We start from the raw sequence: 20,072 nt of genomic DNA on the forward strand, positions 1-20,072 counted from the left end.
TTAAAGTACCTGTTTGGTCTGGTCACTATTCGAGGCATCTACCAGAGAAAGGCTACAAGCCTACAGAACCTTGCATCATCTAGGACAAGACTGTAGATCACTAAACAGGCTGTGGTCTGCTGCTTTTCTTGGGATTGGTGCTAACATTTTGCTTCTGGTAAGAGAAGAAGCAAAGGAGCATTGTATCCCAACAGAGTGAAACTGTGGTGAGACCAGCATTAGCAGTAGCCATTCATGCAACTCCCCTCTTTTAATCATTCTTGGCAAGCTAATTCTTTGTTTTCATTAAGTACTGCTTGATTTGTTTCTAACTTCAGAATATCTGCCTAAACAGTTCATCCTTAAATTTTCTACATCTGCATATTAGTTCTCTCTCAAATGTTTGGCAGTGCTCTGTACAGACACAGACACCTTGAGTGACATTTTTCCAGTAAAAGCACAACTGAAATTTCTCCAATCCCTAGTTGCATACAGGACAACTAGTTTACAGTGACAAGCACTGTCCACATAGTTGCAAACGGGATACTCCTGCCAGTGATTGATATTTTCACTCTGTCTAAGCAATAAAAAAGGGTTTGCTGCCATGGATATGAAATTTCCTACTGTCTCCACTACAAGCTTAGTGGATATGGACATACTGAGGCATTGTAGGAATTGCCTCATGTTTACTGACAACCAGTTAATTCTCACACAAACTGATATGGTATGTGAGAGATGTATTTACACAATGTCACTGGAGGCAAAGCTCTTGCATAAAAGTACTCCTAATGTCAATAAGGTTGTCAGTAGTAGACAAGCTGCACCCATCACGCAAAATTCAAAGCAGACATAGACCCACATATGCTGAGGCACTTGCATGTAACCTTCCTAAACCACAAAGCCCTCCTAGATGAAGTACATGTAACAAATGGGTCTATATTATATTGTCGAAACAGCATTACAGCGAATGTTGTTTCGACAACACATAAAAAGCTAAATGCAAAAACAGCGAAAACTCAGGTCAGCGATTTTTTTTCCTAGGGAAAAAAAATCGCTTAGCCTGAGCTGTGATATTGCCCTTTACCCCATTGTAGTGCGATCTCGGAGTTGGTATATTTAGTTTGGTGCGTGTGTTTTGTGTTGTTGGTCTACCGATTTTTTTCCCCTAGGAAAAAAAAAATCGGTGACCTGCAGTTTCGCTGTTTTTGTATTTCGTTCTTTATGTGTCATCAAAATGGCATTCGCTGTAATGCCGTTTCGACAATATAATATAGACCGATAACAAATACCCTCAGCAGCCCCAAATGCACTTTTTCAAAACAACACCCACATCAGCACATACAGCTACATCTCATGGAGCCTCTACCGTTAAGCCCATAAGGCAAGTCACCACACAATCCAACATTCTAGCCTTTGGAGACTCCATCGTGAGAGACACTGATGTCCCTCTCATCAGGCTGAGTAAGGAGAAAAATTACGGTCAGTTGCTTATCAGGGTCTAGGATCTGTCACATTACGCATGCACTCAGGTCACTGGACCACAACTACCAATATGACTCAGTCATAGTCCATGTGGGAGTAAATGACCTGAGACGTTCCTCCCTAGACTATATCAAGACAGACATCATGGAGCTCTCGGAATATGTGTCTCATGCTGGTATGAGCCTAGCATTAAGCAGCATTTTACCTTCTCCAAGGATGATGCCTCAATACAAACAAAAGATGATTGACTTCAATAATTTACTTAGTTTCTGGTGTCATTCTAAGGGGGTGCAATATTTGTTAGCATAGAAGAAGGTCAACAGGCCATGCTGCTTTGCCAGGGATGGTCTGCACCTCACCCCTGTAGGCTTTCAAATATTAACTAAAACACTCTTCTCCCATAGTGCCTTTTTTTAGGCAATGCCAAACAGAAAAGTACTTCTGACATAGCAAATCAAAGCCAAGAAAATCTAAAGGTATTACTGCTCAATGCTAGGAATCTAAACAAACAATTCCACTCCCTAGAAGCTTTCTTTACCCTAGACAATGCTGATGTCTGTGCGGTCATTGAGGCATGGTTTAAAGCTGCAGAGAGCACATCAGCAGTGCAAGGTTATAATGCCTTCCACACATTTAGGCCAGCTACTTCACAGACAGAGACTAAAGGTGGTGGTGTCTGTATTTACATCAAAAATAAATATACTTCAAGGCTGGTCAAACACAGCAATGCACTTGAGCTGATCCATGTTCAAATTACCATAGGTAAAATCCAATACCACTTCCTTGCAAGCTACAGGTCCCCCTCTATGACCCAGGAAACCCATCCCATGTATTTAAACTTATTAGAAACACTAACCATCCAACTCAATACCACATTCATGGGCGACTTTAATTACCCCACTGTTAACTGAGAATCCTATAAAGACACCAAACGTACATGCACTGAGATTCCTGGATTTTGTAAACACAAACTCCCTGAACCAGACAGTCAACACACCAATCAGGGGTGTAACCATACTGTATCTGGTCCTCACTAATATGGGAGACTGCTGCACACCCCCTACTGTAATGCCTTTCCTGGTAAGGTCAGACCACAAAATGGTCTCCTTTGAAGTAAAAATAAAACTTGGATCCCCCAGCTAAACCTGGAATATTCAAGAACTATTCTAAGGCTAACCTCCTGTTATTTCATGAGAACCTGGCAAAATTTTAAGCCCCAAAAACCACGAAGAAACAAACTATTTAAATAACAAACACTGCCAGATACAAGTGGACAAGAACTGGAACAGAATTCTTCATATCATACTTTATTTCAATTAAGCACTTTCATTCCACTACAGTGGAACTTCATCAGAACTAAACACTTTAAAAATTCCCATCTTTAATAAGCTTAAAACAACCAATAAAATTGCTACTAAAACATCACATGATCACTACCCTTACAATTTCCTATTAACAAAAACAGTTATTCCATTAAAAACTAAGCAACTGATTAAATACCTAAATATTTTAACTTAAATTACTTAACATCATAATGTTTCAACTTTAAAAGAGCACCCAAAGAGCATGACTCATTTAAACCAGGATGAACGGTTGCATTTAACCTAATTTGCCACTGTAATTCCTTAACATTTAAATGTTCATCCAAAATTATACCCAGAAGATCATTTTTAATATGATCAAGAACGAAAAAACAGAATTTCTGGGCACCAGAAGAGGAAATATGCTCAAACAAAGCATTGGTTGTTATACCTTTTCTAATGTCCAGCATATATTCATATATTCAATCCCTCAACCTCCTAGAGGTCTTACCCACATAGAAACAGGGACAATCTTGGCACTGGGCCAAGTACACCACACCATTGGAGGCACAACTATAACAGCCTCTGGCTCTATATTGGACTTCATAAACATCAATGGTGTCACTTACTAGTATATGATTACAATGTGCGCAAGCCCCACATTTGTGAGTACCCATTTTTCCAGAAGTAGACTTGTAGGTTACCCCATTTTCTACTCACTTTTTAATGGTTTTGTCTTTTTTATATATGACAATGGGTTTTGACCCTACTTTGTCCAAAACCTCAGGTACACTTAAGAATAACCTCCAATGATTTTTGATGGATTCCAAACTGGCTGGGGTATCTAAACAATATGTGGTAAATAGAAGTTATGTTCTTACCATAACGTTCCATGTTAGTTGTCTTCTTCTCGCCTTCTTCTTGCTGGATGGGTTCGGAGCCGACCTCGGCTCTGACTCGGCCACTCTAAAAGCTCGAGAGTTGGTTCCACTGGCTCGAGGCTCCCCTTATATCCCACAATGCTAAGCGTGAGTTACCTCAGATCTCGTTTGTGAGCTAGGCCCAGCTAATAATAGTACCAGAATAACTGGAAACAAAATCCACCTCTATAAACAAGGGAGAAGAGAAGGGTGACCTACAACCTGATCCAGGAAAATATGCACAGCAGAGCATATACCTATAGTAAAGAGGTGGTAGAAAGAGAGGTCACAATCAAACTCCTCTAGGTCTGTCCAGGCCAGGGGGAAGGAGGGTGGGATGCAAGAAGAAGGCGAGAAGAAGACAACTAACATGGAACGTTATGGTAAGAACATAACTTCTATATGTTAAGTTGTCTATCTCGCCTTCATTCTTGCTGGATGGGACCGCGTCCCTAGCACCTTGTCCCGGGTGGCCTAACGGAACAGACTCTTGAGCACAGTGGAACCAAAATTAGCTCTATGCCTAGAAGCTAAATCCAACTTATAATGTGAAATGAAAGTGTGAGGAGTAGCCCAAGTAGCTGCTGCACAAATGGTGTCTATAGGCAGTCTGTCTTGGAAGGCTATAGAAGTAGCCAAAGCTCTGGTGGAATGGGCTTTAGGTTTGTTAGGTAGCTTTTGGTGTCTTATTTCATAGACAATGGAAATTAGAGATGTTAGCCATCTAGATAGTGATACCTTAGAAACAGAAAGTCCCTTTCTGCCTTCTGCATAAGAGACAAACAGCTGGTCAGATTTTCTGAATTGTTTGGTTCTATCCAAATAGTACCTTAACTGATGATGAACATCTAGCCAATGCAATTTTTGTTCAGACCTATTAGAATATTCTGGAAAAAACACAGGGAGGTCAATGCTTTGATTAAGGTTAGACGAGGCTATTTTAGGTAAAAAGGACGGGTTGGTTCGTAAGGATACCCTGTCCTTATGGAACGACAGATAAGGAGGTCGACAGCTGAGTGCATGAAGTTCTGAAACTCTTCTAGCTGAAGTAATAGCTACCAGAAAGAGAATCTTCCATGATAGCAATTTTAAAGAACATGAAGCTGCAGGTTCGAAAGGGGGGAGAATCAAGGAACTGAGAACTAAATTTAGGTCCCAAGGAGGAGGAGGATTTCTTATAGGAGGTCTGAGTAGAAAAACTCCCTTCAAAAAGGCTTTGCAAAGCTTGTGGGACATTATGGCAGACTCTGAGACGCCCACATGAAAGTTAGAAATAGCTGCCAATTGAACTTTAAGAGTAGAAGGAGATGAACCTGCATGGAAGAGTTCAGCTAGAAAATCAAGGACTATTTGGATGGAAGCCGTGAAAGGATCTATGTCCCTTCCTTGAGCCCAATAGGCAAAACGTTTCCACTTACTCAGATAAATCTTTCGAGTGGAAGATTTATGGGAAGCTATCAAAATATCTCGAACAGCGTGAGATATTTGAGGAAGCCTGGATAAGGTTGGAATAGGAGGAACCAAGCAGTGAGGTTCAGAGAGGGGAGGGAGCGATGAAACTGACCCGACTGATGGATCAAAAGATCTGGAACTAGGTCCAGATGCCAAGGTTGCCCCAACAGAAATTGATGTAGAAAGGGGAACCAAACCTGTCGAGGCCAGTAAGGAGCAATGAGGATCAAGGAGGCCTTCTGAGCGATAGCTTTCTGTATCACTTGAGAGATTAGTGGGAAGGGAGGAAATGCATACAGAAGTCCCCGGGGCCAAACTTGGACTAGAGCATCTCTGCTGGGCTGGCCTGGTAGCGGGAATAGGGTGAAATAATCTTTGCACTTGCTGTTTTGGGGAGTAGCAAAAAGGTCGCAGCAAGGCTGACCCCACTTGAGAAAAACTTTTCTCACAATAGAATCTTTCAGAGACCACTCGTGAGGCATGAGGATAGCTCTGCTCAACTTGTCCGCGATTTGATTGGACTTCCCGGGGATGTGCGTTGCTATCAGAAACCGCTGAGAAGAAATCGCCCATTGCCACAGTCTGAGTGCTTCTCGACATAGGGGATAGGACCTGGTAACGCCTTGTTTGTTGATATACCACACTACAGACATATTGTCTGTCTGGATTGCTATCGTTCCCAAGGGAAGAGTGTCTTGAAGGGCTTGCAACGCTAAAAGCACTGCTCTCATCTCTAGAACATTTATGTGCAAGTGGCATTCGTCTGGTTGCCATGTGCCCTGGACAGTTCTGCCCTGATAATGCCCCCCCTCACCCGATCAGGGAGGCGTCCGTTGTCAGAGTAGCAACCGGAGGGGGAGGAACAAAGGGCCTTCCCAAGAAGAGCTGAGGGGAAGACATCCACCACAGAAGATGATTCCTGCATGTTTGCGTAATCATAATGGTGTGGGACATCGGAAGTTGCTGGTATGACCATTGTGTGAAGAGCATCCATTGAAGGATTCTCATGTGGAATCTGGCTAATGGAAGCAGAGGTATGGCAGCCGCCATAATCCCCAATACTTTCAGAACTAACCTGGCTTTGACTCTGTTGCTGCTGAAGAGGAGCGAGACCAGTTTGTGTATGTCTGTTATTCTCTGATCTGTTAGCCTCGCAGACATGTTGACTGTGTCTAGAATTGCGCCTGTGAAGGTAATAACACGACAAGGCGACAAAACAGACTTTTCGCAATTTTTTGAGATGCCTAATTTTTGACAAATGCGAAAGGTGTAGTCCCTGGCCATTAGAAGAAGATGCTTGGTGGGAGCTGTGAGGAGCCAGTCGTCCAAATATGGAAACACCTGGAATCCTTGACGTCTCAGGTGAGAAGCTACCACTGCCATGCATTTGGTAAACCCCCGGGGGCAGTGGTGAGTCCAAAGGGCAGGGCTCTGAATTGAAAATGACTGGCTCCCAGCCTGAAGCGGAGGAATCTTCTGGAGCGTCTGTTCATTTTTATATGATAGTACGCATCCTGAAGGTCTATAGAGCACATCCAGTTTTTTCTTCCCAATAGGGGAAGGATGGACTGTAGCGTGACCATCCGAAATCTTGTTTTCTTGACAGACTTGTTCAAGATACTGAGATCCAAAATTGGTCTCCAGTCCCCTGTTTTCTTTGGAACTAAAAAGAACCTGGAGTAGATTCCGGATCCTTGCTGGTCTGCTGGAACTGGCTGAATTGCTCTTTTGTAAGTAGCTTTGAAATTTCCAAAGCTGCAAGATCCCTTTGAGTGGGTGGAACATCTGGAAGGGATTTTTGACTGGTTTGGAATGCGTACGAAGGGAATGGAATAGCCTTCGGAAATGATGGACTGTACCCACTTGTCTTGAGTTAGGGATAGCCAGGCTTCCGGGTACAGTGACAATCTTCCCCCGACTGCCTCCGAAGGTGGACAGTCGGGCAACACCTCAGGGATGCTGAAAGGGCTTGTCGGAGAAAGTTTCTCGATTGCCCTGGTTCTGCGGACCCCCCCCTGCCTCTAGGGCGACGTCTACCATTGTTGTTCCCCCCTCTGCTTCTGGCGGGGAACCGACTCTGTGCGTCAGGCGAAGTCCCTTGAGATTGTTTGCGGAACCACATTTTCCCACTTTTCTGGCCTTTGGGGTAAGGCCTAGAAGGAGTAGAAAAACGGACTCCGACGGCAGAAAGAGTCTTGCCATCCGTCTCGCACCTAGTCAAGGTTTCTTTCACTTGAGGACCAAAAAGAGATGATCCATCAAGCGGGAATTAGTGAACGACGTTTTAAAGGGGTCCGCAAAGTTGCATAGCCGCATCCAGGCATGCCTACGTAAGGCCACACCTGTCCCTGCGGCCCTGCTCGCTCCATCAGCCGCATACGAAAGGAGGCGCATGGAGGAGTTAGCTATGGAGTTCAGGGTAGCCAGCTGAGTGTTCATCTTGTCCTGAAAACCCGCAGCTGTAGGATCCTTCAACATGTCACTCGCTTCTTTGATCAAGTCCCTTTGAAGACGAGTAAAATGGCATAGGTAGTTCAGCGAACGCATTGCAAAGGTCGCTGACGAGAACATCCGCTTCCCGTACCTGTCCACAGACCTAGATTCCTTGTTGGGTGGATGGACAGGCACTGAAGGATCAGCTAGTTCCTTCTTAGTGGCAGCAGCAACCACCATATCATCCACAGAAACTCCCTTGGTTAGAAATTGTTTATCTGCTGGTGCCGTGATAAATTTTGAGTGGGGTCCACTGAATCAGGAGCCGTCCATGCCTTTTTTGCTACCTCCTGCATAAGGGGGTCAAAGGGGGGAGACACCCAGGAGGTGGAAGGGCGAGAGCCAAACGCCTCAAGATACACAGATTCATCCTCCAAAGGGCTGAGGGCTGGCCAATTTCCCCTCTATTTGAGGATTTCTAGAATGTCTGCGAAGGAGACATCTTCAGAAGGGGAACAGGGGGAACCCTCGGAATCCTCTAAATCTGTGTCAGAGGTGACGGACTCAGGTGAGTCTATGTGTTTCCTCTTACACTTTCTCTTCCGAGGGGGCTCTTCTGCCAATTCAGGAGAGGCCTCGGAAGAGGATGAGATCCCCACAGGGGATTCCTGAGGAGCTGGCTCTCTGCGGTCTGGGATGAGGGAGTGAGTAGACTTGACCTGAGGCACCGAAGAGGGAGGGGCGGACGGAGCCGACTGTGGAGTTGAACCAGGTTCCAACACACTCCGCATGACCTCGAACGCACCCCTGTCAGGCAGAGCCAGAGGTCCCCGCTCCGAGAAGCTGAAAACCTCCCTCGGCACCGACATTGATGGCTCCGAGGCCGATGTCGGAGCCGAACTCACCAGCGCCGAAGCACCGAGAGGGAGAGCGGGGTCGGACAAGGGTCCGATGCCACTCACCCCCTCGGAGCCGACGAGGGAAGTCCGGCACCGAGATTCTTCTAAGGAAGAAATTGGAGCCGACGACGGAGCCGAAGACATTTGTATCGGCTCCGACGCTACCACAGTCTCGGTTCCGAAACGCCCCGGCTCCGAGCTCAAAGGAGTCGGAGGAGGAACATAATGAGGAACAGGGTCAGGCATCGACTGATGAGTCGGGCTCTGAAGCATTTGGGCCAGTGCCTCGGACTTAAGAAGTCGACTCACTACCCTCTGAAGGTCATGATCCGAAAGCCTCGATGACCTAGAGGAGTGAGATCTATGGCTCCGTTCAGACAGCAAGGGAGATGCTGGAGCCGAATGAACGGAGCCAAGGGACGGTGACCTGGACCTCTTTCTAGATGTCGGCTCCGAAGGTCTAGTCGGAGCCGATGTAGAAGGAGGTTTCGAAGCCTTAGGCCTTGACTCAGGAGCTGGAGCCGAGGACCTAGAAGCCTTAGAGGGTTTGCCCGAAGTAACAGTAAGGGAACCCTCAGGCTTAAGTAAACCTCTCAAAATAAGTTTATTTTTTCTTTCCTGCAGGACTCTGGGTCTGAAACCATGGCATACAGCACAAGAGTCCTGCAGGTGTAAAGGTCCCAGGCAGTAAACACAAGAAGTGTGACCGTCTGTCAGAGACATTTTCTGACAGCACGAGTCACACTTCTTGAAGCCTGAGACCTTTGAATCCTTGGACATTATCAAGGACCGAAAGTGTAACCCACACACAGAACACACACACACCGATTACACTATGAAGAAAATTAACTAGATATACTAATTAAAATTTAGTTATTTAGCTTAAGTATAACAAATATCCCTAACAAAACACAAGCACTCCACTAGGGATAACAGGGCCCGAAGGCCTAAGGGAAGAACTTATAAGTTCTTGAGGGAAAAGATGGGAAAAAAGAAAAACTAAGTTCAGAAAAGGGGATTTAAACAAGTTTAAATAGACTGATTAAACAACTGACCTGAGCCGGTAGAAAAACAACACCTCGATAGCTGTAGCGGCAAACGAGATCTGAGGTAACTCACGCCTAGCATTGTGGGATATAAGGGGAGCCTCGAGCCGGTGGAACCAACTCTCGAGCTTTTAGAGTGGCCGAGTCGGAGCCGAGGTCGGCTCCGAACCCATCCAGCAAGAATGAAGGCGAGATAGACAACTTAACATCCAAAGTTATATTATTCCATTTATCCTCCTTCCAAGGAGGCTCCCAAACCCTGTTACCATTACTTAAAATGTAAAGTAATGTTGTAATGCAGTAAGATTGGACACCCTTTGTTAAGGGCCTTAAAGTAACACATAAGGAGTGACTGGTGGCAGTGGAAACTACCTTATAGTGTGGGCAAAAGGGGGCATTAGCTATTTAACCTGTGCCAGCCTTTCACAGGTATGTGTGTCTGTGTATGTGTAAATGAAACCTCAAAGAGTGCGTGTGTGTGTGAGCTACTTGGGCAGGGGCACGAAGCACTGGTTAGACGTAGAGAGTGCTGGAGGTCTTGGCTTGGTCACTCAGTTAAGATCCCAACTCTACAGCTGTGCCAGTGGGGAGTCTTATTGGAGATCTGTAGAAAGAGGGGAAAGACTAGCCCCAGACTGACTGTGGTCTCTGTGTGCTCTTACGGGGAAATTGTACTTGATGCAGAGGGCTGCATCTGGAAATACTGTGTGTGTACTTGTCATCCTCCCAATGTACGTCCCCCACTGGTGTCAGTGGTTAGGATTAATTACCGGTCCAGTGGTGTAGCGCCACACAGGGCATAAGCCTCCTGTAAGATAAACACATACATGGCACTAACACTTCTAGGCAAGTTTGAAGGAACAACAATTCATCTACAGCATGTCTTTAGGACCTCTGAGGAAACTGAAGCACCCGTGTGGAAAAGGGTAGGACACACACAGTTCCACACAGAAGGCACTGCAGATGAGAACCAGCTGATACGCCACTTGCCTGTAATAAAAAATATCAGCCAAAACCATGTACAGTTTTATATTTTGTATTTTTAAAACATGCAAAAGGTCTTACCTTACGTCCATCGCTTGCATGACAGTTGACATTTAATGGTGTTAACAACGCCATGAGCTTTTCTTCATTACCACTCCTGCAAGGGACAAATCAAACTTCAAATTCCTGGAACTCAAAAACAACCTGAAATCTTCCCTGCAAACAGTATCTTGCCAAAACAGACCTGACTGTAACTGACAAAGAAACTTCAGTGCTTCACACATTCTTGTGTATTTTTTTCACTTCCAAAGGAAGCACACCTCTGCTGAGCATTCTCTGCAAATTTAAACCTGAAAACTCTGGCCACCTGTGGATAACAAAGCAGTAAGCATTTACAAATAATGTTGGGGGCTTGCTACTCAAAATAGAAATGGATTACCAAGACTTTCAGATTTTCCATCTCCAGCCACTTTTCTCCATGTTGATAGGGAAGGTGTATTTATGCCAAGGGAAATTACTCCTACACACTTGAACCACTTTGTTGGAAAGCAATGCAACTTGGCTTCCACAGTAAACAAAATGTATAGGAAAACAGAGCCAGAGATGAAGGGGAAACATCAGTCACGGAAGCAGATGAATGCTTTATTCTATACATTTTTCATCCTGTAATAACTCCAAAATTAGCATAGAACTTAGCTACAGAAAATGTGATCTGTAGCACTCTTACTAAACTCTGCCATTTACACTGTTTCATGGAGCATAGCTCACTAAAATTATTGAGAGAAAAAAGATAACTATATGCCTCAGATAGACTGGAGGGTGGGGGTTGAAGTCTTTAGGCAGCAAATCTAGAGATCTGTACATGCTATAAACTGAGAGAGAAAGAAATAGCAGTCTAAGGACCAAGGGAAAACACATGTGGTACCTGTCAGCTTCAAACATTCTGAAATAGTTGCCATCACAACTGATGCACTGCAAACATGGTTTAAATGTAATTAAGATAGGTGAAAATGTACCAAAAGCAATATGAATAATCTCTTCCATTCCACACACAGCAGAGATGACAGAGCACAGGATTTTTTTTTTCCAAACATCTTCAACAGCTTTTCTGTTACTCAGCAACACTCACCTAGCAGCTTCCAGGAGTTCGTCCTTCTTGTATTCACCTAAATGATTGCAAAATATCATTATGTTAGCAAAACTACAATGAAGATGCAGCTCAAAAGAAAATATCAAAATTAAACACAGCCACAGTGAAATAGCGACAGAATGAAAGAAAAAAAAATCCACACCCCTCTGGGTGATGGAGCTGTGACGTTAACTAGCCTGAGAAGGCAGCATCATCACTGCCTTGGAGACCAACTGCAAACTGACGCAGGTTTTTGTCCAATCCTCACATTAAATGGCTTTTTTCAGACAGCCAATGAATAGCAGATATTGTGGCTAGAAATACAGTCCTGAAAGCAGCATGCCAAGCATGCTATAGCAGCCCCCTTTCTCCCTCCTGTTCAGCCACTGTGAACCATTCCTTTGAACCATAACAGATTCTGAAATAAATACTCATCTGGACAATAGGTGACAGCGGGCACAAATCAGGCAAATTACCACCTACATTGACTGCAGAAAAGAAATTTGCTTATAAAATTCCCATTTAGAACAATGTGGCTTTTGAAGCAGGACAGACTGCATTACAATAATAAAAAAATGAACACTAAGTGCTTTCTTGGAGTTTCTTAATATCTGTATCAAGTATCTGCAAGTGTATTATAAACAGCTAAACATGCAGGCATTAATATGGCAATCCTGATGCTGTTTTTAAATGGAGTATGACATCTATCCAGTATGTGTACAGAGTAACTGCCTTCAGCAAAGGCACACTAGCTTGAAATGTAAATGAAAAGAGTGAAGAAAATGCGACATACAGCATGTAATGAGTTCAAACATGCAAAAACTGAAATTATACCATGACCCCCCCAAAACGTGCACACTGATTGGCCAGCGTGCCCGTTGTAAATCGAGATATACTAATGGAAAAAGGTCCGGTTGCCCGGACTTTTTTCCATTAGTATAACTCGGTTTTTAAAACACTGTCTCGCTATGTTAAAAGGGTTTAACATAGCGAGACAGCTTTAAAATAAGCAGCGGAGATCTCCGTTGCTTATTTTAAAGCTGTCTCGCTATGTTAAACCCATTTAACATAGCGAGACAGTGTTTTAAAAAAAAGCAACGGAGAAAGCAAGATCTCCGTTGCTTTTTTTAGTGTCTCGCTATGTTAAATGAGTTTAACATAGCGAGGCAGTTAAAATAAGCAACGGAGATGTCCGTTGCTTATTTTAAACTGTCTCGCTATGTTAAACTCATTTAACATAGCGAGACACTAAAAAATCAACGGAGATCTTGCTTTCTCCGTTGCTTTTGCCCACAGCTCTGATGTACTGCGCAGGCGCGCAGTACATCAGAACTGCCGGATGCCAGACATCTGCGGAAGGGCAGTAAACAGGCATTATACTATGCCATTATTTAAGAAAAGTAACAGTTTCTTTTCTTAAATAATGTCATGGTATAATAGCAATAACCCACTTCTGGGTGTGGGTAATGCTAAATTTACCCACGGTTGGCTTTGTTTGGTCCCTCGGGCTTAGCCGGGACCAAACCACGCCAACCGTGGGTAAATTTAGCATTACCCACACCCAGGCGTGGGTTATTGCTCTATTACTGCACAAAGCTGCATTACACTACCACCAAAGCAAAGGTATTAACACAAGGTTTCTGTTCTGAACTTTACTCCAGTAAGAGATGTTACAATTTCATAAAAAGTGTGAACCACAGCTCAGAAAATATTTAACAAAAAGAAAAATTCTTACTGATCAAAGGTCCAAGTGAAAAAATTCTGTTTCTTTTAAATCAGCAACACCTTAAGAAAGACAGCTTCTTCTGTCAAAACAGAAGCACCTGTCATAGCAGGAAAAACAAATACCTTAACTATTAAGCTATTAAGTTCTCCAGCATAACCATGGTTATAACAACAGACAGGAGGAGCAATGTGATAAATACATTTCTGTTCTCGTCTGTACACTTTATGTTATTTTGCCCTTTATATGGAAGACAGAAAGAGCTAGAAAATAATATTTATATATAATTTCTTAGGGAATAAACACCTACTTGCAAGTGCTTAATGCTTTTTTGTTTGACTATATTAAAACTTCCCCTATTTTGTGCAATAGTTTAGTTAACCTATTGCCAACCACTAAGGAAGGCTAATATTGGTGGCCCAAGATTATAAATCAATGTGTACATAGTTCACCAAGTCCACTGAACATGTGGGCGAAACAGATAAATGTAGGTTTTGTAAAACAGAATTGGAAACGGAGGCACATTTTCTTGCTGGGTACAATATACTGATAGCAGAAGGACTGTATACTGAAAAGCATAGTAATGTGGCAAGACTGTTGCTCTGGGGACTATGTAAACTTTATAACAATGAAGTAGCTGACAAGCACTGGTAACATGAGCCACAAAGCATTATAGAAAATGATGAGGTTTATATCATATGGGAGCACCCATTACCAACAGTTCAAAAAACAGATGCGAAAAAAAACAAGATACAGTACTCCATGAAAATAAGACAAAAGTAGCACCGATCATTGAAATTGCTACACCCGGTGACTAAAATGTCCTAAGTACAAAGAGACAAAGTCATAAAATACCAGGATTTGTAAGCAGAAACAAGGGCAATGTGGAAGAAGACTAGCCTGACAGTTCCAACAGTAGTAGGAGCAACGGGTCTTATAAAAAAGAATTTACAATCATACTTGGATACATTACCAATACATGTAATGCCGTATGAATTGCAGGAGGATACTGGACACATTGTGGGTGCTGTGAAAAGGACTTCTGGCCTACATCAAAGACTGAAATAATACCAAATTCATGAACTTTAATATACCTTGGCGTAGGAATGTCATGGTATTAGAAACTCAAAAGATTTAGAGAAATTAAAACAGGAAGGAACCCAAGTCGAACCCCAATAAACTAAGCCTGCAATGTATCTCTTAAATTCATAAAAACAAATATGTATCAGAAAAATGGAAATGTACAATCATGTGTCACTTCTTTCAAAATGCCAGCCAGTTCCGGTGGCATAAAGGTACAAAGGCCTGACTATGGTCTAGGTAGCCCACGTTTGATTTGCAGCTCAAGAGCTTGATGGAGCTGGTAGGGAAGGTTGGGTGTGCCCATCCTGGGCTGGAGAAGGGTGGGAGGAACAGGATACATACAGCCATAATCACTTGGAGGAGGAGCAGTGCTGCGGTGCGAGTCCTAACAGAGAGCTTTGACCTCACCAAGCCACCATCAACTGGCATCCTTCATTTGTAAGTGTACCTAAGATTGCACTCACAAGGGAATACCTTTCTTAGCACCTAGGGTGACAAAGCTAACTTGCACTCCAACTCAGAGGATTAGCCCATACAGAGCACCCTCATGGCTGCACATATTACAGCCCCTCTGGATGGACGGCTCTTGCCAGTCCATACCACAATGGGTAATTCTCTAGTACAGCTTAATGAATGGGAACAGTCCCATTGGAGGAGGCTTGATGACTGCAGGCAAGATAGGCAAAACCACCTACAAAAAATTTCTTTCAACATGTCAGTGTGTATAATCAGACTACAGACCAGCAGATGAAGAACATACTTCTCTGCCAAAAACCACATGTGCCTCTACTAACGAGATGAGTCACACTGCACTCAAGGGGTAAAACAGAACAAGGTACCACAAACAGAAACTGCCGTTCGACTAAGTCATTGACTCTTAGTGTTAAAAATGACCAGTCAATGCTCTCTATCTCTGTTTTAAGTATGCAACATAAAGGGGAAATAAGTGCAGCACAACTCAGTTCCCTGGAGATAAGGGGTGGGGGTGGGGGGGGGGTCAGGTGCTGGAGATATCCTGGATTACTGATAGGGTGGACAGAGGGGTGAAGTTTTCATTAAACCCGTCTGCCAGCAGGTTGGCTATATCCACAGCATTTGTGTATGTGGTGTCCTTGACCATCAGTTCTGAGCAGATTCGGCCGTTTCCCCTTAGACTGTGGATGTATGTGAAGAAGGACTTATGACTGTCTTTAGTAGACATGGCCAATTTAGACTCGAAGTTATCTTACCCTTATTTGCCTGTTTAGGCCAAAGACAAATTGCTTCCAATTTGGCACTTACTCCTTCTTGATCCTGCACAGCAATTTCTTCCTTTTGTTGTAGAGTTTATTTATAGCTGATACCCACCAGACAGGTTTACTCTTCCTTGAGGAGGAGGATTTTGTCCTGTCAGTTACTGCTGAATCCATGCATTTATATAAGTGGTCGTATAGTACTTTGGTGTAGGTTTGGAGATTAGTGTTAGTTCCTACTGTTGGGGAGGGGGCTCTGAAGGATCAGACATGTAGTTCTCTAGCCGAAAGGCAGATGCTTTTGGCCAGTTCTACTAAACTAGAACCAATTCTAGCCACCCCCAGCTTACTAGACAGCAAGGCAACACTACTAAGCGACAGGAAAATATAAGTCAGAGTAGAAAGATCTAAATTCCTGTCCTCACTGACCTACCAGTTTTGTTTATCAATCTGTGAAGTAACATGGACAGTCCAAAGACACTTTCAGCCACAACTTGAGTAACAAGGCATTAACAGTCAAGATGATAGACACTGACAGCAAACAAGTTTGTAAACAAGCAACAATGCAGCATTTTTTTTTTGCTCCCCCTTTGGAAATCATTTAAATGGCCTGGCTCCCCAGTGCCCCATGTCCACTTTACCAGCTTATCTCATACCACCCCCCACTGGACCCCCCCCCCCCAGACATACTCTGGTACTGGTGGGACCAGTCATTGATCCTAAGGGCATTCTGGGGACTCATCTGTCTTTGCATCTTCATCAGAGTGGCCACAATGCACAGTGCTTTAACAACAAGGCTCACAGCTAGCCCAAACAACTGACATGTCTAACATGTTTCCTACATCATTTTGAGGTACAGTGGGGATGGCCTTGCACAATAAATACCCACTAATAAGTGTCTTTTGCATTTTATTTAAATGTCGATGCCCTGAACAGAATACAGAATTATTACACATTTCAGATATAACCTTTAACCATACACATCAGCATCGGTACCAATCCCCCTTTCCTCCATTTGGTGAATGGTGCTATCACCAATGCTAGACTCTAATAACCCAAGGTAACAAAGTAGTTATCTGATGATGCATCATCTATAACATAAAATAGAAATTCAATTGGTTATTTACTTCACTAGCCTTAGACGTGAAGGGATTTTTATAAAACAGGTGTGATGCCCTCAACTGCTTTTTGTATATCTAACATTCTTTCCTACATCTCATTTCAATATACTCAACAAACACATTCTTAAAATATATAATGAAAACTGCATGTATTAGTACATCACTGCTGTACAACTGTCTGCAGTAATGTGATCTTTATGTGCATCAAATAATTCATTTCATACAAAAGTGTAGTCCATGACTGAAAAACACAAGTTCAAGTAACAGATCTCACAACAATGTTAAATATACATCAGCGTAGAACAAATACTGATGTCAATTAAAAAATGAAAATTTTTGAAGGAGCCAAGCCCTCTTTGTACCACAGCCAGCTTACTTAAATATGGGTCCCTATTATTTTAGCGAACCCAATGAATTGCGAACGCTGTTTAGTCGAACGTTATTACGCGAAATGGCAAAATACTGAAAGCACAGAACAGTGATTTTTTTTCCTAGGTAAAAAAAAAAATCCCTTGGCCGTTTTCAGGACTTTGCCATTTCCTTCACTGCGGCACAATCTCGGAGTTGGTATATTTATGTAGGGGGGGTATGGGGGCCACAGCCCCCCCAAACACTTTATTTTGTGTTTTGATTTTTTTTTCCCAAAATCGCTGATCCGTGTGTTCAACATTTTGGGTTTTCGGGGATTGTTGCTCGATTATATAGCATTCGCAATTCAGTTTGTTCGCTTTTATAATATAGACCCGTTAAATATAATTACCCCATGGCTGCAGAACAGCATAACACCATAGGTGAAAAAATTTTTCCACTCTACTCCTAAATTCCAAGCACACTGAAAGTCAAAGGAGACAGAAAAGGTGCAACTCTTGAACACCCATTCCATGTACTCACATAGCAGAAACCAATGCAAAGAAAGATACAGTTGTGTAAGTTTCCCTTAACTACAGCAGTAGATGTTCAAATTCTTCACTGCTGCAGTAGTTTGTGGGTTGTATACTGACAAGGATACAGCACCTGGCCAGATGCCCAAAGCTCTAACTGCCTCCCATTCAGTCACTCTGGCTGCCTATAGGTTAATCCCTTTCGGATGAAGTACAAAAGCAGCCAGAGTGACTAAAAATCTCCAGGGCTTTCTTGCCTCAAAAGAGAAAAAAGGAGATCACATCCTGAAAAACAACTACAACTACTGTAACCAATAAAAAACTAACCACAACAAACAACAGCAACAATCTCAACAATAAAAGTTAAAACCCACAGCAACTATGTACAACAAGGTGGATGGTGGGTAGGTGCAGCTACTGCAGCAGTGAAGAATTCAAACATCTATTATGGGTAAGTGCGACTTACAAATGTAACATGTTCATCATTTGTGCTGCTACAATAGCCTATGGACAGATTACCAAAGCTTACTCAACCTGTGAGGAAGAAGGATAAGGGTCCAAGGGCTACTGGACAATGGTCCTTGCAAAGCCTGTTCTGGACCTACAGAATGAAGTAGTGCTTTGGAAATGTATTAACTGAGGACCAAGTAGCTACCTCTAGAATGCTTCTACAGTCCACCCCTTTCCATTAAGCCATCAAAGTAGCTTAGGACCTGATAGAATAGGACCCTAATTCTGCCTGAAATGCTTTTGCCATGACAGGAATAACAAAACACATTATGTCTAGATGATTGTCCTCTGCTAGTCTATTTAAACACAGGTTGACCATTCTTAGTCCCTGTATAGGAAATAAATAGCTAGTCATCTATTTTGTACAAACATCAACAGTATCACGGTTTACTGTTTACTGCAGACAGAAAACAAAGTGACACTATTGATTATTGCAAACAGTTAAGTTCAGCATACAATACAGGAGCCAATAATTACTGAAAACATTAGATCTTGTGTAACAACAACATCTGGCATTCTATACCTGCCATTACACAATGACTGTCCATTAATATTGGAAAACGAGCACTCTGACTGGCCAGTCCAACTGCGTGCACATTGTAAATCCCAGAATACACCCACGGAAAAAGGTCTGGTCACCCAGACTTCTTTCTGTTCGTATATTCCATAACTAAAGTCTACATACCAGAGAGGCAGCATGGAGGAAATACAAATAAAATCAGGTATGTTATTTAAAACTAAAGACACATGCCTGATTTTCTTTGCATTTCCTCCATTCTGTCTCTCTCCTACCCCTAAAGTAGCCTAAACTTTTTTTTAATTAATAAAAAAAAAGAAACAGTGCAACAGAGACTTTCTTTTCTCCGTTGCTTCCCTTTCAAAGCATTGCTGTACTGGGTATGCGTGGGAACACAAGTCCTGTAAGCATGCCCAGTACATTAAAACAAGGCAGCAGGATGCCACCAGCCGCGGAAGAACAGTATGGCACCGTTATACAAAGACATTATTTAAGAAAATTATGCATTTGTTTCTTAAAGAATGTCATTGTATAATAGCAATAACCAGCTCCATGGTTGTGGTATATTGAAATTTACCCACGGTTGTTTTATTTAATCACTCGGGTTTCACCCTAGTGATTAAACCACACCAACCGTGGGTAAATCTTCAATATACCACACCACGTCGTCGGTTATTGCTTAATTACGCAATGTCCACTGTTTTAAATAATTACCATTTTCCTGCCTTGATCTAACTTTTCATAGTCCTGCCTGCAGTACTAAATGTGCAGCTTAGCAAAACTAAACACTGAAGACGGTTTTATTTTACAGTTAATCTCTGACAGTACCCTATTAACATGGCACTGCAAAAAACATTGCTGCATTCTGGATGAAAAGTACTGTTAATGTTTTACACTGTAAATGAAAATGCTGCTTTGCAGCTGAATTGTTTTACTCCAGAAAAACAGCCTTGCTCTCTTGGTTTACTTTCAGAAACATTATGCCCTGACTTGACTTACTTGAAGGACTGCTTCACTGCTGCTGGATGGAACTATTTCATGTGAAATAATAAAAAAAAAAGTTTACTGTATAATAGTTATCAGTCACATAAGAGTAGACAGATAATTAAATGAACAAATTAATTATGTACATCTGTAGACTCAGTGGACTACCACAAGTGAAAACTAATAGCCAAATATAAGCATTATGAGTTTTTCCCATTATTTTTACGGGATTACAAATATCCCATTGGAGAGAGTTTGCATGTGATTGTAGGAACAAGACAGCAAAGTAGTAGCGTTTTTAATTTTGTTTCTACAGCATACAAACATTGTATCTCCACCATTACATTCCATTAACTTAGACAATGCATTCTTCCAATGTTGCTATTGTCAGAATTA

General features: G+C 42.6%; 1 protein-coding gene across 1 annotated transcript in view; it reads right to left on the reverse strand.

The window, feature by feature from the left end:
• Positions 1–20,072, reverse strand: part of TNKS (tankyrase) — a 2,150,186-nt gene that overhangs the window by 1,657,728 nt on the left and 472,386 nt on the right. The window contains exons 4-5 of the mRNA XM_044060937.1: positions 11,626–11,662; positions 10,578–10,653 (exon numbers count right to left, since the gene is read on the reverse strand). Of these exons, the coding sequence (XP_043916872.1) occupies positions 10,578–10,653; positions 11,626–11,662 (113 nt within the window). The remainder of the gene's footprint in view (positions 1–10,577; positions 10,654–11,625; positions 11,663–20,072) is intronic.

Source organism: Protopterus annectens, chromosome 2.part0 (assembly GCF_019279795.1).
Source record: "Protopterus annectens isolate FY-2018-M chromosome 2.part0, PAN1.0, whole genome shotgun sequence".
Lineage (NCBI taxonomy): Eukaryota > Metazoa > Chordata > Ceratodontiformes > Protopteridae > Protopterus > Protopterus annectens.